The sequence below is a fragment of the Silene latifolia genome, chromosome X (assembly GCF_048544455.1).
Source record: "Silene latifolia isolate original U9 population chromosome X, ASM4854445v1, whole genome shotgun sequence".
Taxonomy (NCBI): domain Eukaryota; kingdom Viridiplantae; phylum Streptophyta; class Magnoliopsida; order Caryophyllales; family Caryophyllaceae; genus Silene; species Silene latifolia.
Window position 1 is genome coordinate 328,229,932 of NC_133537.1, and position 25,250 is coordinate 328,255,181.

Here is a 25,250-nt window from a genome sequence, read left to right on the forward strand (position 1 = left end):
AGCTGAAGTTTTCTCGATATTTTCCGAGGTTGAACGAAAAGAAAATATTCGCATTTTGATTCCTTTGAGGCAAACTGCATCAGCATCATTATCTCATTTATCAATCATATCATCATTTTCCATTAAACACCGTTTCAAGTTAAACAAATAGGCGAGAATAAAACCGCCAAAATCTATCTAAAACCATCCCTGTTAACACAATTATCATCAGGGTCTTGATTTTCGCAGTACACATTTTACTCATTGCAGTACACTGTTGACAATTATACCCCTCTCATTTCCCCTTTCTAATTTCTCTCTAATGTATTCTCTCTCAATTCAAACACCTATTCTCCTCTAATTTCACATCCTCGCTATATATTTTCGGCTACTGCTAACGAGGTCGGAGGATGGGTTCCTCGCCGACTAGGTCGCCGATGGTGAGAAGCACCCGTTAATTTCCTTCTCGCCATTCTCTGGGTGATTTGGTGGGTCACCAAATATTCCTTCTGGGCAATCAGCCAACCATGTTATACTATTGCCAAATAGTGAGTAGTTTTAGTATTGGTTAACACATTGTTTAAATCTCTAAGAAATTAAGAATTTGTTATGCAGACAAGAATTAATTTATGTTGGCTTTCGACAAAGTTTGAGGTATTTGTTCAGTTAACCAGTTATTCACTTTCGTGTTCAATTAATCTGATATAAGTTCATGTTCCGTCAAACTAGTCACCGACGACCCTCTGTCGCCCTACTCACCGGCGACGCACGCCATGTGGTGGCATCCCGGTTACCCAATACTCCCGCCATCTCACACCAATTAACCCTTGACTAATTTTAACATAAACCCTAATTAAAAAATACAAAATTATAGCAAAGAATCAATTTAATTAGTAATATTGGATTAAATGAATTAAATACTTGCTCTATTCGATTAATCATAATTAAATAATTTTTGAGGTAGGTAAAGAGTTAACAATTGAGAGAGGCATAGAGAGAATTAAGTTTGATATTTTTTAGTTAAGGGTAGACAAATGGAAAGTCCGGTACAAAAAGTACTACAATGAGTAAAAAATGTACTGCGAAAATAAATTACGTTATCATCATCATTAACACACAAATTCCAAAAAAATGCATAAACAATTCATTGAGACAGTTAAAAAAAAACGTACAATTTGAATTGATACCAACGAGTGTAAATTTAGTTGTAGTAAATGAATTTTGCAATGAAACGATCATCTGGCTTATCTGATCACAGATGACAGATCCCATAGGCCATAATCCATATATTCGCATCACAATCCCAAATTTTGCAGCTAACAAGAATTGAACCAAACATCTCAGTCTCAATTCTCAACTCCTCTCCCAGAAAACATCAATGGCGGAATCCAAAACCTTCCAACTAACTATACCGTCATTCACTAATACGTAGAACACGAATATGCTATCTATTTCTTAAGGAACAGCTAACCTGAACATATACTGTCAGGTATTTCCATTTGATCTCAGACATCAAAGCTTTAGTCCCAAAATGAACTAATATGGAAGTGAAATTACCCATTACAGATCTAAGTAGAGATACTGAAGCTTGTTGCACACTGGAGAATGGCGATTTTCTTCAATGCAATTCTGCAGAATTGATATGAGACCAGTACTCATTTACAAGTTGGCCAAATAGAGAACCTTTCTTCTTCATTAGCTTCATTGGCTCATCATACTCCACCAGTTTTCCTGCAACAAAATTAGCAGTTCAAGATTTTTCGTTCTCAATCGAAACTCTCAATAATGTGGGAACAGACAGGCTGTATTATACTCCCTTTGTCACACATGCATCTTTTAATTTGAATTATTTAGGTCAAAATTGTCCAATAACTCACCATCACTTATGGCCAGGACCTTTGTGCAGTCCATGACAGTCGGAATCCTGTGGGCAACAGTGATCACAGTGCAGTCATAAAATTCTCTGCGAATGGTTTTCTGGAGGATCAAGTCGGTTGAATTATCGATAGATGCAGTAGCTTCATCAAGCACTAGAATTCTGCTTCTCCTGAGCAAAGCGCGACCTAGACAGAATAGTTGTCTTTGACCCATGCTCCAATTCGATCCATCTTCCATAACTGACATGAATTTATTAGTATTATCTCTCACTCTGTCTTGGTTCTAGTAGACTAGAGAGTTATTACATGGCAACACTAGTTGCTTTCTCACACCAGGATATAGAACGACAACAACATTACTCTAGTGCCTCTAATCAGGGCTCCTGCAAATAGCAGGATAGGAGGTAGATGTATGCAGCCTTATTCTCGTGTTAACAACAGGGAAAGAGATTATCAAAAGGAAAACAACTGGAAAGAGAGGTTGTTTGCCAGTTTCTTGATGACCTTTAAGAAAAATTGCATTGAGAAATATATTAAATGAACCATTTCAGAATAAGATGAGCATCCATGTTAGGGAGCGATTTTGTTTTATTCTATCATAATATTGAACCAAAGAGAAGCCAGTGTTGGCTACACTGGGAATGGAAACACAAGAAACTTAGTATGTACAAGCAAAAATTGAAGAACTTTTTACCTGAAGAATCTAACCCTTGAGTTTTTTCTTGAACTGATTCTTTCAGCTGACATTTGCAAAGAACCTTCTCAAGGGTAAAAGAAAAACATTAGTTCTTACCTGCAGTCCTTCATAAGATGAGGGATTGCTAAGGATTATTACAAGAGAAGCGGGAACTTACCTCCCATATTTCTTCATCAGTGTGTTGGCATAACGGATCCAAGTTAAATCTTACAGTGCCATTGAAGAGAGTAGGATCTTGAGGGATGATGCCAAAACGGGACCGTAGGTCATGGAGGCCAATTAAGGATATATCAATTCCATCAACTATTATCTTTCCCTGAGCGGGTTCCACTAACCGAAACAAAGCACCTATTAAAGTAGTTTTCCCGCTACCAGTCCTACCTACAATACCTATTCTGTCTCCACCTTCAAACGTGCAACTGATTCCTCGAAGAACCAGTGGGGTATCTTTCCTGTATCTTACCTGTACCATATATCAAATGTCTTAAGTATCCAACCTCTCTACATCAATCGTAATAGTGGTTAAACTGCTCAAACTTTTACCTGCAAATCACATATCTCTACTTTGCCGATAGTTGGCCAGTTTTGCGGGGGCCTGCTATCTTCAATGACGACTGGAGCTTCACTGGGTAAATGGATGTACTGATTGAGCCTCTCAACAGAAACTATATTATTGATAAATACGCATTGGTATTGGATTGCCTTGATCATGATGCTGTTTAATGAAAGACCATATGATAAGGTCATTCCAACAAATCCTGCAGCATTGGTAGGATTAAGTAACTGAATTATGTTTGGAGGAAGATCTGCAGTGTCCGAAATCAGAGAGGGGAGGCTTACCGGAGGTAATACTTCCGGGTGGCAGCAGTACCATGCACAAGGCAACTGATGCGAGAATGATGGCATTGAGGATCTCAATCCTTTGAATTAACCATTCTTTAGCTGCAAAATTGAGCAAGAAAGGGCTCGAATTCCTGTCTACAAGATCGAAATTTTTGGCAACAAAACGCTCTTGATCCTCAAAAGCTCTTATTGTCATGACCCCAGCTAATGTTTCAGCCAAATGGTTCACAACTAGAGACTTTGTTGTACCCTGGATTCTCACAAGTTCCCTTGCAGTTGCAAGATAGTATTTCTGTGCATAAGTTTGACAGGCGGATTAGACATCAAAATGGAAACCTTTTAAAGAAAATATGAGTCAATAGAATGCCTCCATTCATTTAAAGGTAAGAACTAGGAAGTAATTCTGACCTGCATCCTTATCATCATGTAAATGACAGGTATATAGACGGCCAAAACTTGCGGAGTAATGACAGCCAACAGTGCTAGGTTTGTATATACCAACACAGTAGGCGCAAGGGTACCTACAAGGCTGTTCGCAACATCAAGATCAACAATGTTCAAATCAGAAGTGATCTGCAGAGTTCAGTAAAACAGCATGTTAGTTCAGACTAACTTGTATTTGTAAATGGGAGTTGTTGAACTTGTGATAACTTCCACTCACCCGACTTACTATCCGTCCAAGAGGAGTGGAGTCATAGAAAGACATTGGTGCTCTAAAAAGAGAGTTCAATAGCTGAAAAAATATAGATTTTGATGAATTCATCCCTAATGTAACCAGGGCAATAGATCTGAGGGGTGCAAATAATGCAGAGCAGATTCCGATACTCAGGTAAACAATTATCAGTTTTGGTGAGCCTATGTAAGGGTTGTCAACATTTGAGGCCATCCAGTAGTTCTGTGCTATCTGACCAATGGCAAAAATCAGTTGAGTGATGAAAGCCAGTACAAAGTACGGATAGCCAGTTTTCAGGTACAGCATGTAAGACTTAAAGCCAATGTTTCCCACATTTCTTTCTTCTTGTTTGATCAACTGATTGCCATTAGGTGCTTCATATTTTATCTCAACAAACGTTGTGGTCTTTCCGTCAGGACAGGCTTCTCTTCCAGATGTGCCAACCTCAGCTAGCCTTTCGGTGCCTGCAGTCTTTTTATGCGCGCTCACAAGGTCTGAAAATTTTGCAGATGAAGCTAGTAACTCCGTATAATGCCCTGCTCGCAGGATTTGCCCGTCTGACATTAGCTACATATGAGAAGAATGTATAGTTCTTAGTTATTGGTGCAATCTGACTAATTCAGAAAGTTTCTCAGGTTTCATTTTTTTTTTTTTTGCAATTAACTTTGTAATTAGATCTATCAAAATTCAAAACTAACCCAACGTAAATAACCATATCGGTTACCCCGATTATACCTGCAACAGAACAACCAAAGGACAAAAACCTACTCGTTCGGCCTGGTTAACCTTCTACCCGAAAATGGCAAGACCCAAACTGACCTCACCTATACCCAAACCAAATTGCATGATATTACCATAAAAGAGTCGACCCAAAAGACCCCTTTGTTATAATGATAAACTCACCAGACACCGCTGAAATGCAGGAAGAAAATCGACTTGGTGTGTGACTAGCAGTACAGTCTTTGCAGATAGAGCTTCCATGACATATTCCTGTCACCATGTTAAAACCGAGACTTATCTTTGGCTTAAACATTATATATTCACATAGCAATTAGGACGTGAACATTGAAGAATAGCTTGGCAAAAGAGTTACTTTAAAAAGGCTAGTTGCAGTGTGCGCATCTACAGCACTGAAAGGATCATCCAGGAGATATATGTCAGCATCTCTGTACAGTGCACGAGCAAGTTGAATTCGCTGCTTCTGGCCTCCGCTCAGATTAACCCCTCTCTCTCCTATTTCAGTCATGTCACCGTAAGGAAGAGGCTCGAGGTCCTTCACCAACGAACATCTCTGAAGTGTATCTTGGTACCTCCACTCATTCATGGCAGAACCAAAAAGAATATTGTCACGTATTGTGCCTGACTGAATCCAAGCTGTCTGAGAAACATAAGCTACTCCTCCAAAAACTTCAACCTGTAAAAGAGTTAAAGTAATATAAACAATCTTTGAGAAAATCTGCGGAACAATTCAAGAAGTTCAAAGAGTCCATAGTTTAATACAACAGTAACATAATCTAAGTGCCTCAAGGGGTCGTGCAAGTGGCGTGATAAGAAGGGTTCAGACATACGCAGCGTGACCCTCGTTAGTAGACAGTTTCAGGATGACCCACAGGCCACAGGCTATAACGAAAATTGTGACTGTTGATATAAAACCTACAGTACTCTCTTTATATGAAATATCTCAAGTTATTTGGTTGACAGTAGATATAAAACTTACAGTTCCCTCTTTATATGGCACTTCTCCCAGGATTGCTGCTAGTAGTGTCGATTTGCCTGAGCTAACTTCTCCGCATATGGCTATCTTTGCCCCTGGTTGGACTTCCAATGAGATGTTTCTCAGTGTAGGCTTTGATTGATTCATTTCCCAGGAAAGATTTGCGGAGTTCATCAGAATGGCATGGTTCATGCTACTGATATTGCCTTTTTTTCTGATATCTTCAACCTGAAGCTCTGACGCCTCAAGAAACCTAACAATTCTACTAAAAGCAACTGTTGCTTGGATCACTACATTAATGAGGTCTGAAATGGCGGTAACTGGACTTTGCAAAAGACGCAATGTCGCTACAAAAGTAAAAACATTACTAGCATTTAGAGGAACTCCAAGAAAATAACAGGCTCCAAATGTAGCACCAGAAATCAGTATAGGAGACGTCCAATACAGAAAACTGGAACATAGTGTTCCCAGATGCACTCTTAATAACCATTTATACTCCACATTCCTCGATCTTTCTATAATGTTCTTGAAGTGAGTCTCCCAGGCATATAACTTCAAAACCTTCATGCTCACTAGAGCTTCAGAACAAGCTTTCAGGCGCCCATCTTGCGCAACCATCAGCTTAGTCAGGAACTTGTGCCGTAATTTTGTGATGGGAATGTTACAAAGCACACTTAATATAAGAACTACTAATGACGCAACAGTAGCAAGTCCAACCAAATGGATCAGAATTGCTATTGCGATGCAAATTTGGAGGGTTGTAGTCCAAATCTGGTGAAACCAGTAGGGAAATTCACCAATTCTGTAAGCATCTACTGTGACATAATTCATTATCTCACCTCCTGAATGATGTATCCTGGCCTCACTCGATAGTCTTAGTTGTTTCTTATAAATTAAGGAAGAAATCAAGGATCTAACTTTAAGGCCTATTATTCTGCTATGGAAGTACCATTGTCTTCGCGACACAGATTCCGCAATTCTTAAGAAGAAGAGTGAAATGGCCAAAAGATAACCTTCATACCTGAAAGCTTCATTGCCTTCAGAGACCTTAATGAAGGAACTAAGTAGTAGAGGTCCGGCAGACAAAGTGAGGGTACTAATTAGAGCAAAGAATCCCGTGACTAGAATCCCTCTCTGATTGCAAGCAATGATGGTCCAGAAAAGTGAAGATTGTAATGACATTTCTTGCACATTCTGCTTGATATGCTGGTCCATAAATTGCAAGTAACAGGATTCTGCTCCGTCAGAGTGATGTAATTTGGGCATGTCCTCATCCGTAAGAGTCTTCTTCGTACCCAATTTCATCAAAGGGTTCAACCACCAGAAGGACATCTTACTGAACAAATCAGTTTTGGAAAATTGGATAAATTGGACATCAGAATCAAGTTTGCTGATGTTGTCATCCTCACCTCTAAGAGATGCGTAAAGGGTACTTCCAGAGTCAGTCTCGCGACTTTCCTCATTTTTATACCCATTGTAAGTACTAAACAAGAGAAAACTCGCTCCTATGAAAGACAGAATATCTAATGCTACCTTAAGTGCGACTGTTTGATGTTTAACTATGGAAGCAAGTGCGAAAATGGACAGAATCCCAGCAAACAGGAAGGTAATGATGGACAAGAGTCTTAAGGAGTTTTTTGAGAGAAGATTTCCTCGAAGGCTTGATCTTAACCCCACCAACAACAACGTGAATCCATGAACGAGAAGTACTACGCACCAGTTGACGGGTAAAAACGAATGGTCAATCCTCAACTTCTCTTCAAAAAACCAAATTCCTAAGCCTATGTAAACCAATCCCAAACAACCATTAAATACAGCCGAACATACTTGCAAGGTTGACAGGCATGTATAAACTTTCTTACAGCGAGTTCTGCAAATCATGCTATATATAACCAATGCCAGCAGCAATAAATCAAAAAACACTGTCACAATATGGTTGACACATGAATTCGGATTACTGACCATCCAGAACACAGGGGTACAGGTCTCAGTACTGTCATTTGAACATTCAGAGTTCCCACAAAACAGACTCCACAAATTCTCCATCATTAGCATTCAGCTCAGCAGTCAGCACCCTTCTGCAAATCCTGCATGAACAGTAACAAAAAAATATCACAAGTTAAAACCATATCGATTCCATGCCATAGCAGCAGCATATCTACTAATGTAATAACTTGAACTAAAAGGAAAAAAATGAGGAATATTAAGACGAAAACCTTTGATCAGAGAGGTGAATCTTGTGTGACCACTGAAGGCAAATGCTACCAGAGTTGTCCTTATAATGAAAGGAACAGTTGAGGAGAAGATTATGAAATAAAGTTAGCAAATTCCTGGTCACACATTCGCAGATCACATATGTATGACGGTACGAGTAATGAATTACGAAATACTAGTTATCATGCACGCATATGCCATATAAATCTACAATACTGTATTACTGTATTATATAAAATTTAAAGTTAAAAGTTCTAATACTTTTATCAAAAAATTCAAAGTGGAAATTTGAGTGGGTACTAACTGCATATACTGTATTCAAAGCAGAAAACAATACCTTGTAATTTTTTTAATAATTAGTACATAATATGCCATGTCTTTTACAAAGTAACTTTCGACGCATTTGGCACTTTATATTTTGTTTCAATAGCCATGTAAAAGGCAGAAAATATTTCAATTAAGAATTAAACCGATAAAAAATATCGAAAAAAGATCTGACCATATATACAAGATACTCTCTCTCCTATTCACACATTTCTTCCCTTTTCTATGTTGCCCAAGAAATAAGAAAATGAATTTGGACCACAAAAAACACACAACCCCACATGCAATTGAATTTGGACCGTACAAAACACACAACCCCACATGCAAAAAAGGAAAGAGGGAAGAAAATCCGACTTACCCAAAAAGGAAAGGGGGAAGAAATGAGTAAATAGGAGGGAGTAATAGGGAGGCATTAATATAGGAGTAACCAATATTTTCGAAACGAATTACAAAATGACCCACTTTTGTTGCAAGTCCAACTCCATCTCCATGTAAACTCCAGATGAGCCAACTTACATTTCATTACATTAAAACCTTTTACATAGACTTGCATTGCAAAAATTATTTCATAGATGATTAGATTTACGAATTATAGTTCGTCGACTTTAGTTTTGGAATAGGATTAGTTAAATGCTAAACAAATATTAGTGTACTATACACAGGCGTTTTGACGCTACCGAACACGGTATATATGTTACCAGGTTCCTGGCCAGCTTAGCTTTGTTCAGTGAGACTCTGCAGAATGAAAATGTGACCAATATTCCTGAACAAGTTGACCAAATAGTGAACCTTCCTTCTTCATTAGCTTCATTGGTTCATCATACTCCACAAGTTTTCCTGCAACAATGATCAAATAGCATGAAACCCAACCTGATATAAGTCGAAAAATTGACCTGTCAAAATTTGATACCAATTTGGCTAACCCGATTTCCACCTCACTCACCTTTTATCTAAACCACTCTATGACAGGATTGACAGCTCTAAAGCCACCTGAGAAATCACAGTAGGTATCCATCACAGACCCACAGTGACAGAGTTGGAAGGACTTACCATCGCTAATGGCAAGGACCTTTGTGCAGTCCATCACAGTTGGTATCCGGTGAGCCACAGTGATGACAGTACAATCTGCAAATTCTGTTCGTATAGTTTTCTGCAGGATCATGTCAGTTGCGTTATCAATTGATGCAGTTGCTTCATCGAGCACCAACACCCTGCTTCTTCGCAGCAAAGCACGTCCTAAACAGAATAGTTGCCGCTGTCCCATGCTCCAATTTGATCCATCCTCCACCACTGGTGTAAAACATTACTTAATACAGTTAATTCTACTGTATAACCTTTCTAGAAACCGAAGAAAACACATCACGACGAACTTGTCCTCAGGAGATAGCAGCCTTACCTTGTGCTCAAAAACACACAGAAGTTTGTTCTCAGATGACCCAAAAGGCAAAAAGTTTACGAAGCACACAAAGTTTAAGGGAGTTATTTTACGTTATTCCTATTAAAAAGTAAAAATATAATGATTTTTTGGCTCCTTTGGAAATGAAAAAACTCAGAAATAAGTCATAACACATGCAAATTCAAAAGCCGGCCTCGTGCAAATGAATCCGTATTTATTCTACAGAAAGAAAATGTTTACCTTTAGACTCTAGCCCCTGCTCTTTTTCTTGAACAGCCTCTTTGAGCTGGCATTTGCCGAGAACCTATGCAAAAGAGTAAAAAAAGAAACAATATGAAATGGCATGTCTTGAGAATATATGAACAAATGATACCCTACTTAAATGAGAAACAAATACCTCCCAGATTTCGTCATCGTTGTGCTGACATAATGGATCTAAGTTAAACCTTACAGTGCCATTGAAGAGAGTAGGATCTTGAGGAATAATCCCAAAACGCGATCGCAGATCATGAAGCCCTATTGAACATATATCAATGCCATCAACTAAAATCTTCCCTCCAACAGGTTCCACCAAGCGAAATAAAGCGCCTATCAAGGTACTCTTTCCACTGCCAGTCCTCCCAACGATGCCAATTTTGTCCCCGCCCTCAAACGTGCAGCTGATTCCTCGAAGAACCAGTGGTGTATCTGGTCTATACCTTATCTGTTATTCAACAAATTTCTCAGTTAAACCACAATAACAACATTACTGCCTTGTCTCAATGGCTCCCATTTGTGGCAGGGTAAAGAGGGTTGAATGTACGCAGCGTTACCCATGTGTTGAAAACACAGGGAGGTTGCAGCTTGACAACCCAAGTTTAAGTTTCACCATAAAACGCATCAACATTCTGATACTTCACGATACAAGAAACGTAGAGGGTACAATGAGTTGTCATTTTGCTTTATTCTATCATATTCCAGAGCCGAACAATAGCAAGTAAAACTTCTTAGTAAAACCATCTAAGATAAAATTTGTCTACTATGCAATTTATACCTGTAGATTACATATGTCCACTTTCCCAACTGATGGCCAGCTCAATGGAGGTCGGCTATTTTCAATGACCTCTGGAGCTTCACTGGGTACATGCATGTAGTGATCAAGCCTCTCCACGGAAATGATATAGTTGGCTAGCGTACATTGATGTTGGATTGAGTAAACCATAATCACATTCAGTGAAAGACCATATGATAATGCCATTCCAATAAACCCTGCATCACCGATTCTATCAGACCTCTAGTATACGGTTTGACATTCACATAAGAAATAGCTTTAGCTTCGTTATTAAATACTGTAAAGTTGCAGTGATTGTTTGGTTCACCATAAAATTTATAATGGAAGTTTTTTTTATAGAAGAGTAACAAAATAACAATGATATGTTGGAAGTTCTGCTCGTAAACTTGCTCAATCAATACCAACATAATGAAGACCTTTAAGTAGGCATTACATGAAATACCTATAATTCAGCAAGAGAAATTAGCACTACATAAAAAAATAAAATAAACACTTAATCATGATTGTTAATTCCAACACAATTGCATAGGTAGTGGAGTTTTCCATGATTTCACGAGTTATAACCGAAGTCATTTGATTGATAAGCAACTTCCTCCATTTTTTAAGTAACTCGAACTCCTAAGAATATCACACAGTGTGTGAAATCAAACAAAACACTATTTAGTAACTCCAATGAATCGGAATTCATGTGTATATAGGTGTGTAACCAAAGGACCTCTTACTAACTTAATCCCTTTGGGAAACTGTGGCCTGAGAAGGATAGTCTCTTACCAGAGCTAAAAGTTCCTGTGGGAAGCAAAACCATGCATAATGCTGCTGTTGACAGAACACAAGCACTGAGGGTCTCAAGCCTCTGAATAAACCATTCATTAGCTGAAAAATTGTGGAAGAAAGGGCTAGCATTCATATCAATAAGTCTGAGAGTCTTCGCAAAAAAACGGTCTTCCTCCTTGAAAGCCCTGATTGTCATGGCTCCAGCTACAGATTCAGCTAAATGGTTCGCAACCAAAGACTTGGTGGTACCATTAAGTCTCATCAGCTCTTTTGCAGTTGCAAAGTAGTATCTCTGAAAACATGGTTAATGTAGACTGATCAGCTCCACAGAAATACGAGTAATAATAATACAGAAAGTTTTGAAAGCCTCTCTTCACCAGCCATTTTTATGACTACTGACTATTTTGACAGCAAGTCCTGGAAGAGTCTGTCTTACTGTAAGAATAACCTAAATAGTCGATGATTTTTTTATACTCCGTAGTCCATCACTCAATATATTGTACAAGTAATTAGAGTGGTCTTAAGGTGAAACAGTTTCATACAAGAATTTGTGATAGTTTGAATATGATACGGAATACTTCTCAGCTGTAAGAATGATTTCAATACGTAAAGTGTAAACTCTTCCCATAAGCCATAACATAAAATGGTGTGTTAAAGTTACAAGTTCAGAAGATTGTTCAGAACTTCAGATTGTTTACCTGCAATCTTATTGCCATGTAAATCACGGGTATGCAGACAAACAGGACCTGCCAAGTGAGGACAGCCAACACTCCTAAATTGGAATACGCATTTGACGTAGAACCAAGGACAAAGAAAAAACTGAAGGGGACATCAAGGTCTACAATGCTCAAATCTGCCGAAACCTTCACAGATGTAAAAATAACATGGTACTTATTCATGAACTTCGACCAAATTAGCAAACTCAATTAAGTTGTGATACTTAGTACTCCCCATGTTTCACATAAATCTTTCTGGTTAACTTTCCACGGTCAACAAGACGACATTGTGACCATATCTTTAGCATCTATATACGCAGAATTACTTTGTTTTTGTTGAAAACATAATTTTGTGAAATATTTTTTGATAATAAACATAAATATTTTAGTATGTGCCATACTTACTAATATTTTTAAGGTTAAAGTTATGAAGCTTTGACTTAAAAAATCAAAACAAAAAGATAAAGTGAAACAGAGGAAATAACTAACACAAGTTACAAACTTACAACTATATAGCCAAAGCACTTTTGAAGCCGATGCTTTTTTAGATATCTCGCATAATGATACAAAAATAATTTTTGATGTAAAGCATATAGACAACTACATACTTACCCGACTTAGTATCCTTCCAAGAGGGGTAGAGTCGTAGAAAGACATTGGAGCCCGAAAGAGAGAGTTCAGTAGCTGGGAAAATAAATATCTTGAGGATAACATCCCAAACTTAACAAGAACAACACATCTTATGAGCAAAAAGATTGTCGAGCTGAGTCCAATGACGAGGTAAACCAATATCATTTTTTCTGTGCTGACATTAGGATTATCAACGCTAGAGGCCATCCAAGTGTTTTGTAATATTTGGCCTGCTAGAAATGTCGAGTGAGTGAGAGCAACAACAGCAAAATACAGATAACTTTTACCCTGACTAAAGTACAGCAGATAAGGCTTCAATCCAGTATCTCCCACTTCCCTTTCTTCTTGTTTAATCAACTGACCACCTTCAGCTGCATTGAATTGTTTCTCAACATTGGTTAAATTAATCTCTTTAGCTGAATGGTTTTGTCTTCCTGTTTCATTAAGCTCGGCCATGTTTTTTGTACCGGCTGTCTCTTTATGCGCATTTACAAGGTCCATAAATTCTGGACTTGAAGCTAATAACTCATCATAAGGCCCTGCTCGAAGGATTTCCCCATCTGACATCAACTGTGAACAAGAGGTCAATTCTTTCATATATAATCATAGGTGCAATTTCGAAATCACAAGTTATAAGTGCTTGAAAGTTTCATCAACTTCAAACTACGACACTAATAATATCAGCTGTTTAGACTGCAAACTACGACACTTAAAAGATTCATACATAATGCATTTCTATCAGAAATTAGAAAAAAATAAATAAATAAAATCAGTCAGTAATGTAAACTAACCAAACAACAATGAAATCCAGGAAGAAAATCAACTTGGTGTGTCACAAGCAAGACAGTCTTGCTAGAAAGAGCTTCCATAACGTATTCCTGCAACAGTTTCAACTCCACGTGTTACTCTTGCTACAGAAAAAAAAAAAACAGAGTTATTCATGGATTCAAAATGATGGTTACATTGAAAAGGCTAGTTGCAGTTTTTGCGTCAACGGCACTGAATGGATCATCCAAAAGATATATGTCAGCATCTTGGTATAATGCCCGAGCAAGTTGAATTCGCTGCTTCTGGCCACCACTTAGATTAACTCCCCTCTCCCCTATTTGAGTCATGTCACCATGGGGAAAAAGCTCAAGGTCCTTAACCAATGAACATCTTTGTAGAGTATCTTGGTACCTCTGCTCATCCATAGCAGATCCGAAAAGAACATTCTCACGTATTGTGCCCGTTTGAATCCAGGCTATTTGTGAGACATAAGCAATGCTTCCATACACTTCAACCTACACCATAAATTAGCTTCAGGAAAGAGGAGATATATACTAAAGCTAGACATAATCAAATGCGTTTATGAGAGCTGAAATTGCCCCTTTGAACTTCAAGAAAAACCCTCCGTACTTTTGAAGATATAAATACATGATAAGTTTTGAACATAGATTGGCCGCTTCCAAATCGCCATGATGAAAAATGTGTAGAGCGCTTGCTACTTCATAAGAAAAAGTGCAGCTTGTTTATTGAGTCATTTTGCTTTAATCCATCATAATGTAATAAACCCAAAAAAAATGAGCCTTTGGTGTTGTTGGAAATGGAAACAATTTCATGCAAGCCACATCGCTAAATTTCAGCGACAAAGTTATTGTATCAAGACTATTACTTACTAGGTATACGTCTACCATACGAAACGAAAAAGCAATTCAAAAGTGAAGGGCTGAGAAAAAGGCTTACAGTTCCTTCAATATATGGCACTTCTCCAAGAATTGCTGCAAGTAATGTTGATTTTCCGGAGCCAACTTCTCCGCATATGGCGACTTTTTCACCTTGTTGAACATTTAGATTCATTTTCCTTAGAGTAGGCTTTGGTGAATTATTTTCCCATGAGAGATTTGCTGATTTCATCAAAATGTCATGAGTTCTGCTGCTGATATTGCTCTTTTTCCTGACATTTTCAAATTGGAGCTCTTGAGCATCGAGAAAATTAACAATCCGTGCAAATGCAACTTTTGCTTGAATCACTACACCAATAACATCAGGGATGACTCTAATAGGCTCTTGAACCAACCGCAAAGTCGCGACAAAAGTGAACACATTACTGGCATGTAAAGGAACTTTTAGGACATAACAAGCTCCGAAAGTGGCAGCTGAAACTAATACAGGAGAAGTCCAAAACAGAAAACCATTGTAAGCTTTTCTCAATTGCACTGCTGATAGCCATTTATACTCTACATTCCGAAGTTCCTCAATCACATTCTTAAAGTGACTCTCCCATGCATACAACTTTAGCACCTTCATGTTAATAAGGGCCTCCGAAAAAGCCTTCAGTCTCTCATCTTGTGAAGCCATCAACTTTGTCTGGAATTTATGCTGTAATTTGGCAAGAGGGGCATTGCAAATTACAGTAAGAACAATTACTACCAAAGCTGCAATTGTGGCAAATCCAACAGCATGGATTAAAATAGCTAGCGCGATGCAAAGCTGGAGGCTTGTTGTCCAAGTCTGATGAAACCAGTAAGGAAATTCACCAATTCTATAAGCATCAACAGTAACATAATTCATTATCTCGCCACCTGAGTGTGCCAACCTGGCAACATTTGATAATCTCAATTGTTTCCTATATATTGCTGCAGTAAGAAAGGACCGCACTTTAAGTCCGACTAATCTGGTTCTGAAGTACCAGTGCCTCTGTGACAAAGACTCCACAATCTTTGACACAAGCAGGGCGAAAGCCAGAAGGCAACCTTCATATCTGAAAGCTTCTTTACCTTCAGCAACCTCAATGAAGGCATTCAGAAAAAGAGGTCCAGCTGATATGGCGAGTATTTTTAGAAGTGCAAAAAACCCAGATAGCAGAATGTCACTCAAGTTGCAAGCAACAATTGCCCATAGGATAGACGATTCAGAGGACGACTGATCATCCTCTTTTTGTTTGCTTATCTTGTCCAAGAATTGCAAGTAACAGGATTCTGCCCTATCAACGTCTCGTAGTTCGGGTATGTCCTCTACCTCAAGAGTCTTTTTTTTACCTAAAGTCATCATAGAGTTCAACCACCAGAATGACATCATACTGAAAAATCCAGCACCAGCAAAGGGTGTAACTTGAGCATCTGATTCGATCTCACTCTTTTCATTACCCTCACCATGTAGAGGGGTGTAAAGGGTATTTCCAATACTAGTCTCCCTACTTTCTTCATTTCTGCACCCTTTGTAAGTACATAACAAAAACAAACTTGCTCCAATGAAAGTTAAGATATCTAAGGCCACCTTAACAGTAACTTCATGGTTTGTTACTGCAGAAATGAGAGCTAGAATACAGAAAATGCAAGCAAATAGGAAGGCAAAAACAGATAAAAGGCGAAAGGGGCCTTTTGCGAAATTCACACCTTGAAAACTTGTTGCTAGACCTACCAACATCCAAGTACCTCCTTGAACAACATATAAAATCCACCAATGTACTGGTAAAACAGAATGATCATTTCTCATCTTTTCCACTAAATTCCAAATCCCTAAGCCTACATAAATCAATCCCAAACCACCATTCACAACCACAGAACATTTTAGCAAGGTTGAGTAGGGTCTGTAAAGTGCATTCTTGGAGGAAGTTTTACAAATCATGTTCACTATGATTAATATCAGAAGCAATGCATCAAATGCTATGATCAAAGCATGGTTGGTACATGAGGCAGGATTGGTAACAGAAACGACCTGCGAATAGCATGACCCTAGACTGTTCTCTGAGCAATCAGATTGCTCACAGAACAGTCTCCACATACCCTCCATTTTTTCAGCAATCTGCAATTTTTATGTAGAATGAAATTAGTAGATTCAAAACAAAAACCATTTTGCTCAATGATCATGACTGGCCTACATAACATAAACAACAATGACAACAAAATTAACCCAAGGGCTCCAGCAAATTGCGAGGGAAGGGACATAGCATAAACAACATCAGCAAATTTGTTTAACAGAAATCATGACTAATCTACAGAACATGATCATGTAAGTTAAATTAATTATGATGTCAATAAACTACACCAAGATTACCAGATGTGCATGTGCAGTGAAAGTTGCTCTTTGTTGTGTGCTACAAAATTAGTGTTTTATAAGTGGCTATCATATTGAAAGAAATATGTTATCTGCAAAGCATGCAACTAAAAATTATAAGTGGAGAACATAAATATTAACCACTTATACTACTACATGAATACATGATAGTGATGATACTCCACAAAGTAGAAAAGGCCACCTTTGTAAGTTGGGTATGTGGGATTGTGGGGACACTTGCTCTTTTTAGTTAGCACCCCATCTTGACCTGCAATTTAAAAAGACAAAAATACAACCAATCTTACACTACTGTTAGCAATACAAAGTACTTATTTCCGAATTATCCAAAATGAAAATTTCATCGAATGACTGTTACTCAAAATAAAAAAAACGCAATCGCTTTAATAATTCATTCTGCTTCATTTCGTCATGATTTAGAACCAAACAATAACCAGTATTTGGCTCCAAATTCTTGTTTAAGACGGAGGTTTTCGTCTTAAATCTCAAAAGGGTCAAATACATACCAAATCACATGACAAGTTGAATAGGAAATGTCAAAAGTCTTGTCTTTGTTAACACCATGTGATAGTATTTGATCCGGTTTAAGATTTAAAACGGAAACTCCGTCTTAAGTATTGAATTTCGCTAAATTACATTTAGTTTTGCTTTTTAAGCCGGTAATTTGGGGTTTTCAGTAAGTTAAAACTGAAGAATAAATTAGCAGTTGCGTAATGATCTTTAAACCTAATAATATCAAATAACAATTTTTTAATCAAAAACAAAACACAAATGTATACAGTAACATGCATGTGTTATCAGTTATCATCACAAATTCTTGGAGAAAACCGTCCTAAGTTAAGACGGCACGCACAAATAATTATTATTAAGACTTCTTAACTTAAGACTGTTAAGACAGTCTGAAATACGCAATTCCGATCTCTAGTCAACGAAAACTCTTGAATTAACACTGAAAATCTCAATGATTATTAGTATTATTATTATATACGACAATCATAATTGACGCAGCCATGAAATAAAGTAATCGCAAATTAGTACCTTTCACTTTAGCAAAAATGAAGACACACTACTTATTTTGTATTCATTGATGGAGCCGAAAATGGACTTGGGTGTCTTGTCTGTTGATGATTTTGGCATTTCGCTCGCTAATTCTTAAGTTTTTGAATTTTTTATTTTTCTTGCTTCGCTTAATCTTGTAATCGAGTGTGCTCCTTTCATTCAAAGAATTGGGATTAGAGATTGGCAACGATTGTGGATCCTATCCACATTCACGGATTCGGATCCTGATGAATAGGATATGGATCCAAATTTTTCTGATCCCGTGGATATAGGTTGGATATGAATCCACTTATTTGAAAATAGATCTGGATATGGATCTGGAAAATTTGGATCCGCCGGATATGGGTCGGATATGGATCCAACATTGGTATGGCGGATATGGATCTGGATCGTATTGGACCCTACCCAGATCCTCCATTGTCATCCCCACTAGGCTACTAACACTACACAAATACATAGGGGTGTTCATTGGTCCGGGACCGGACCGGACCGGACCAAACTCTTAGGACCGAAAACCAAATAACGGCTAAAAGGTGGACCACGGACTGGACCATATTAATATTGGTCCGGTCCGGTTTGGACCAGAAAAACGTGTGGATCGGACCGGACCGGACCGAATAGACCAAAGTAGACCAAATATGATTGTCATTGACATGATTTAGCAAAGGGAGGGACGTACTTGTCATTTTGGATTGCCATCATCATTGCCATCATCATCACCATCATCATGACTCACCCCGAATTCGGACTCACGGATAAATCGTCCGTGTTCAAAGGGGCATCGGAGCCAAACTCACCCATCCCTGAGCTCATGCCGACGAACATCCCCGTGCTCCCTCCGGCACCACTAGAACCTCCCTCAGTGAAAACGGAAGGGGCACCCCCGAAACACCTCGTGTCATGACCCTCCCCTTGAGTGGAAGGCGGGGCGGGGAAGACCGGGGCGCTAAAATAGTCGGGCTGCAAATTAATGTCGCCGTAAACAATCCTCCCATCGTCCGGATGTCCGCCATCCGGGAATAAATAGTAAGAAGGGTGAAGGCCGGAGGGGTGCTTGTATTGGTGCCTCATCATGTCATCATAAACCGGGAATTGACCAAGGGAATGGTCGTAGTAAATCCGGTCAAGTCTTTGTTGAAGCCCATGCCGCTCACTTGCGGCGGTTGCCATATTAATCTTCATATCCTCCATGAAGGAAATGAGGTCGGCGTGGAGAGGGGGTGGTTGTTGTGGTTGGTGACTAGAGGACCCCTCCCCTTGTTGGAAGGACCCGGCAACGAAAGGAGTAGATGGTGTAGCATACCGCAAGGTAGACCTCGCGGGAATGATAGGTCGGCCACGAGTGTACCGAAGATTTGGGTTTTGTTGTTGGGGAATTGAGGGATCTTCAATGTTTTCAATTTCAAGCAAATAATATTCCGAGTTAGGCACCACTTTCATCTTCTCGGGGTTAGGAAGGGGGATATAATTTCTGTCAACTCCGTCCACCCGAATTTGCCAATAGTCAAGGCCATCATCCGGGTTGGTCTTCAACCAATTGAGGTTGTGGTGGATATAATTCTTGAAAAGCATCGTATCACCAATCATATATCTCATACCACTTAAGTTGACCCTCCTATTTAGCCTCTTAAGCAAATGGGTGATGAGTCCACCCACGGCAATTATCGTCGAAGAACCCGGAGAATTGCTAAGTCTTTGCAATGTTAGGGCCAAGTGGTGGGCAATGTCTATTTTGAAGGTAGTGGGGTTGGAAAAAAGGTAAGAGTCGAGAATTTCCAATTCCTCCGTTCGGAAATTGTGATTTTCCTCACGGCCAAAAACAGTCCACCCCATAAACCGATGTCAAACCCGAATAGCCGCATTGTGGACGGTGTTAGCGGTTCTCTTGACCCCCGGAACATCATCTAAACCCGTAATGGCCTTCCATAAGGCCCCATGGTCAAAGGTCTCGGGTGCCTTATGTGGAGGGCTTGTGTCAAGCCCGAAATGGGAAGCAAAGGTAGGGAGGGTCAAGGAGTAGTCCTTGTTCATCAATCGGAAATGCAAAAAGGCTACCTTTTGGGATTGGCGATGTTTGTTAAGACGGAGGGAGCTCAAAAACTCCCATGTAAGACGGGCATAGGTTTTTTCATGAATCCCGTACATCATTTTCATTCCTACCCCATCAAATAATTCAAGAGTAACTTGGTCTAGCCCTAATTCCCGCATGGATTGTCTATCAATAAATCGGGTTGGGGTAATGGGGCGTTTCTTGAATAAAACGAATTTACCTTTCATGGTGATTGAAGTGAATTGGATATCCGGGAAGTCGGGATCGGTGCTCATGTCGTTCGCCGCCGCCGCCACCATCTCCGCTTGTTGGAGGGCCAAATCTCACTTTCTCACTCTTTTCTTTGGGGCCATTTTTGAGTTTTGATGGTGGGTTAAGGGAAGGAAAGAGGTTGTGGGTGATTGTTGGTGGAAGGTAGGTGGTAGGGAGGTGGTAGGAGGGGTTTTTGGTGAGGTTGGGGGAAAGGGTTAGGGTTAGAGTGAGAGAAGAGAGAAGGAAAGTGTTGAAAGAAAATAAAGTGAAATGGATGTTTTCGTGTAAAATAGAGCATCAGAATATTCCCAGCCGGTCACCCGGCTGGGAAAACAGGCCAATTCGATTTTTTTTTTAAATTTACAGAATACTCCCAGCCGGTCAGAAGACCGGCCGCCGGTCACCCGGCTGGGAAAACAGGCCAATTCGATTTTTTTTTGAAATTTACAGAATACTCCCAGCCGGTCACCCGGCTGGGAGGTCACCCATACTCCAAATTCGTCAAATATGCATTCCCAGCCGGTGGACCGGCTGCCGGCCTGCCGGCTGGGACTTCTCTCCCTTGCCAAATTGAAGGATTTCTCCTAATAACGTGTTCCCAGCCGGTGGACCGGCTGCCGGCCTGCCGGCTGGGACAACTCATCCTTCAACGCATCATAATTTAATCGAAGTTACAGGAACTTCCCAGCCGGTCAGAAGACCGGCTGCCGGTCACCCGGCTGGGAATACGTTCCATCACACTTTCTCAAATATGCCCCTATTCCATATCCCTTCACCTATTGGCCTCGACTTCCGTGTTTTCAACTTTCAAAACCGACTCATGACGTCGGATAAAGGCCAATAGATGGTCAAACGCTTGTTCATCATGCAAAATCCCAAATTCTTCAACAATTGTAACCGACATATCAAAATGACAAGTATCATCCGTCCAAAATTCCTCATTTCCTACCTAGAATGCATGTTATATACAAATGGTGGTTCTTGAGGAACTCCACCAAACCGAGTTTCTTTCAAGAGTTTCAATTTGTCCTCTCCTCGGGGAGGGGTTCCCCGAGATAGAGCACTTCAATTGGACCCTTGTTGTCACCGTCATAGTAGCGCTTGATTCTTTGACCATTCACCCGAAAGGTACCTCTTTCCTCGCTCCAAAGCTCAAAGGCACCGTAGGGGAATATTTTCATCACTCTAAAGGGTCCCGACCACCTTGATTTGAGCTTGCCTGGGAACACCTTGATCTTGGAATTGAAAAGGAGAACGAGGTCTCCAACACCTATTTCTTTTTTCATGATCTTGCCATCATGCCATTTCTTTGTTTGGTCTTTGTAGATTTTGGAGCTCTCATAGGCCTCCAATCTCAATTCCTCAAGCTCATTCATTTGGAGAAAACGTATTTCTCCGGCGGCATCAAAGTCAAAATTCATTTCTTTAAGGGCCCACCAAACCTTGTGTTCTAGCTCGACCGGCAAGTGACAAGCTTTCCCGTACACAAGCTTATATGGGGTGGTGCCAAGGGGCGTCTTGTATGCGGTTCTCAATGCCCATAAGACATCCGGGAGCTTTTGGGACCAATCTTTCCGGCTCTTGTTTGTGACTTTCTCCAAAATGGCTTTAATTTGGCAGTTAGAAACCTCCACTTGCCCACTAGTTTGAAGGTGGTAGGCAAGGGCGGTTTTATGCCGCACTCCATGTGATTCAAGTAGAGCTTTGAAAGTAATTTTGCGAAAGTGAGATCCGCCATCACTTATGACCACTCTTGGCGTTCCGAACCTTGGGAAAATTGTGCCTTTGAAAAGCTTCATCACTACCTTGCTATCATTGGTGGGAGCGACTACCGCTTCAATCCATTTGGACACATAGTCCACCGCGACCAAGATGTATTCGTTTCCACAAGAATTGGGAAAGGGTCCCATGAAGTCTATGCCCCAACAATCAAAAAGCTCAATTTCCAATATATTAGTCAAGGGCATTTCACTCCTCTTTCCAATGTTCCCAACCCTTTGGCAAGCATCACAAGATTTAACAAAGTAGTGGATGTCTTTAAACATGGAGGGCCAATAGAATCCACCTTGGAGGATCTTGGCAATTGTTCTAGAGGTGGCCAAGTGTCCCCCATAGGCGGAATTGTGAACCCGGTTGACAATCTCCAAGCCCTCCTCTCTTGAAACACATCTCCGGAACATTTCATCCCCACACTTATGGAATAAGTGGGGGTCATTCCAAAAGTATCTCCTAGCATCATTCCTCAACTTTCGCCTTTCCCTTTGTTCCATTTCATCCGGCAAGAAACCACTTACAATGTAGTTTGCAAGATCCGCAAACCAAGGGGTTTTGACGGTAACTTCCATGAGTCCATCATCCCGCAACCACTCATTGATGGGTCCACTCTTGTCTTGTATCCCATGGTCTTCAACAGTCAATCTTGATAGGTGGTCGGCTACAACATTTTCCGACCCGGCCTTGTCCTTGATCTCTAAATCAAATTCTTGGAGAAGTAGGACCCATCTCAAGAGTCGGGGCTTTGCATCTTTCTTCACCATCAATTGTCTCAAGGCGGTGTGATCGGAGTAAACCACCACCTTAGACCCAACAAGGTATTGTCGGAATTTCTCCACGGCATGAACAATTGCCAACATTTCCTTTTCGGTTGTAGCATACCCACATTGTGTTTGGTCGAGAGTCTTGCTTGTGTAATAAATCACATGATGCTTCTTATCCACAACTTGCCCAAGTACCGCACCAACCGCGAAGTCCGAAGCATCACTCATTATCTCAAAAGGAATGTTCCAATCCGGAGACCGGATTATTGGTGTCGTGACCAATGCTCTCTTCAACCTATTAAAAGCTTCAAGACAAGAATCATCAAACACAAAGGGGGAATCCTTAAGGAGTAATGAGGTTAAGGGCTTTGCTATTTTTGAAAAATCCTTAATAAAACGCCGATAAAACCCGGCGTGGCCTAGAAAACTTCTCACTCCCTTAACATTAGAAGGGGGTGACAAGTTCTCTATGACCGCAACTTTGGCCCCATCGACCTCAATACCCCTACTTGAAACGATGTGACCGAGGACAACCCCTTCCTCCACCATGAAATGTCACTTTTCCCAATTGAGGACGAGGTTATGCTCCTCACACCATTTCAACACACTAGCCAAGTTCTCAAGACCAAGCTCAAACGAGTCTCCATGGACACTAAAGTCGTCCATGAAAACTTCCATGCTTTTTTCAAGGAAATCAGAAAATATTGCCATCATGCACCTTTGAAAGGTGTCGGGCGCATTACAAAGCCCAAATGGCATTCTACGGTAAGCATAGACTCCTATTGGGCAAGTGAAGGTCGTCTTCTCTTGGTCATCCGGGTGGATGGGAATTTGGAAAAATCCGGAATAACCATCTAAGAAGCAATAGTATGCATGGCCCGCGAGCCTTTCTAGCATTTGGTCAATGAAGGGGATTGGGAAGTGGTCTTTTAGGGTGGCGGCATTGAGCTTGCTGTAGTCAATACACATGCGCCACCCGGTCACGGGTCTAGTAGGTAGGGTGGTGCCATCCTCTTGTTCAACCATTTGTATCCCCCCCTTCTTTGGTACCATGTGGACCAGACTAACCCATTTGCTATCGGTAATTTGGTATATAATACCGGCCTCTAGGAGTTTCAACACTTCATTTTTCACCACCTCGGCCATCTTTGGGTTAATCCGCCTAAGACCGTCAACCTTGGGTTGACTCCCCTCTTCCAAAACTATTCTATGCATGCACAAACTCGGACTTAAGCCCTTGATGTCGTCAATGCTATATCCAAGTGCCCCTCTATGAGTTTTCAAAATTTCCAAAAGCTTCTTTTCTTGGGACTCACTTAGGTTAGCATTAACGATCACCGGGTAAGCCTCTCCCTCATCAAGGAAAGCATACTTGAGTGAGGGAGGCAAGGGTTTGAGTTGTACCTTTGGAGGGAGAAAGCCCTCCACTTTCTTCAATAGTTCCTCATCAACTTCATGGTCCTCCTTCATTGCCTCATCATGCAAAGAGTTTTGAAAAACCTCTTCCATCTCCGCTTTCACGGGCTACTTCATGTACCACCTCGTCTACCAACTCAATAGTGCTCAACCTTTCCATCTTTGGTCCTTTCATCAAGTTCGGTAGGTTAAATTCGACGTTGTTGCCTTCGATTTGGATGGTTAGCCGCCCATTTTTCACATCAATGAGAACCCCTCCGGTAGCCAAGAATGGATTACCAAGGATGATGGGAGTGTGGCTATCCTCCGGAATATCGAGGACAACAAAGTCGGCGGGAATCAAAAGCTTTCCAACTTTGACGGGTACGTCCTCAAGCACCCCCATAGGGTGCTTGACGAACCTATCCGCCAATTGGAGAGTCATTGAAGTGGGAGCAAGGTTTTGAATTCCGATTTTCTTGGCAACCTTCAAAGGAATAGCACTCACACTTGCTCCCAAATCACAAAGAGCTCTAGATATGGGCACACCACCTACTACACATGGGATTGAAAAGCTCCCCGGATCACCAAGCTTAGTGGGCATTTTATTAAGGATATGAGCACTACATGCCTCTTCCATAGCCACTATTTCTTGGCCACCCAAGACTCTTTTCTTTGTCAAAATATCTTTTAAAAATTTTGAGTAGGTTGGCATGTTCATTATCACCTCCGTAAAGGGTAGGGTAACCTCAAGTTTCTCAAGCATGTCACAAAACTTGGCATACTTAAGGTTTTCCCTACTCTTTATGGCTCTTGAAGGGTAAGGAATTTTAGGAACAAGTTGGGAATTTGAAGATACCTTTGGAGGAGTCGAATTCCTTTTTACCTTTTTAGATTGTTGCAAAGGTACTTCTTCAATAGCTTCCTCCTCATAAGGGAGGTCTTCAACATACCCATCAACATCCTTGTTCTCTTGAATTACCTTTCTAGACACATCTTCACAAGCCTTCTTC

At 40.3% G+C, this 25,250-nt stretch overlaps 2 protein-coding genes across 5 annotated transcripts in view; both read right to left on the reverse strand.

Annotated features, from left to right (window-relative positions):
• Positions 1-1,151: 1,151 nt before the first annotated feature.
• LOC141618427 (ABC transporter C family member 10-like) lies at positions 1,152-7,838 on the reverse strand. The gene is made up of 11 exons (XM_074435523.1): positions 5,787-7,838; positions 5,163-5,483; positions 4,973-5,059; positions 4,058-4,636; positions 3,805-3,969; positions 3,394-3,688; positions 3,097-3,311; positions 2,711-3,016; positions 2,551-2,614; positions 1,857-2,096; positions 1,152-1,710 (listed from the first exon to the last, which is right to left on the reverse strand). Exons 1-11 carry the CDS (start codon positions 7,836-7,838, stop codon positions 1,598-1,600), a joined length of 4,437 nt encoding a protein of 1,478 aa, XP_074291624.1. The 3' UTR covers positions 1,152-1,597.
• A 975-nt stretch (positions 7,839-8,813) lies between these two features.
• The window catches only part of LOC141618426 (ABC transporter C family member 10-like), a 51,387-nt gene continuing 34,950 nt past the window's right edge, over positions 8,814-25,250 (reverse strand). The window contains exons 1-14 of one of the 4 annotated variants that reach the window (XM_074435519.1): positions 17,983-18,164; positions 17,129-17,194; positions 16,927-17,018; positions 14,614-16,674; positions 13,851-14,171; positions 13,680-13,766; positions 12,871-13,458; positions 12,241-12,405; positions 11,540-11,834; positions 10,751-10,965; positions 10,115-10,420; positions 9,958-10,021; positions 9,372-9,611; positions 8,814-9,158 (exon numbers count right to left, since the gene is read on the reverse strand). In XM_074435519.1, coding sequence (XP_074291620.1) covers positions 9,046-9,158; positions 9,372-9,611; positions 9,958-10,021; positions 10,115-10,420; positions 10,751-10,965; positions 11,540-11,834; positions 12,241-12,405; positions 12,871-13,458; positions 13,680-13,766; positions 13,851-14,171; positions 14,614-16,662 — 4,443 coding nt within the window. In that variant the 5' untranslated portion in view covers positions 16,663-16,674; positions 16,927-17,018; positions 17,129-17,194; positions 17,983-18,164 and the 3' untranslated portion in view covers positions 8,814-9,045. Of the gene's footprint in view, positions 9,159-9,371; positions 9,612-9,957; positions 10,022-10,114; positions 10,421-10,750; positions 10,966-11,539; positions 11,835-12,240; positions 12,406-12,870; positions 13,459-13,679; positions 13,767-13,850; positions 14,172-14,613; positions 16,675-16,926; positions 17,019-17,128; positions 17,265-17,982; positions 18,285-25,250 lie in introns of those variants that run through there. The other 3 variants (XM_074435520.1, XM_074435522.1, XM_074435521.1) reach the window with 3 other exon arrangements.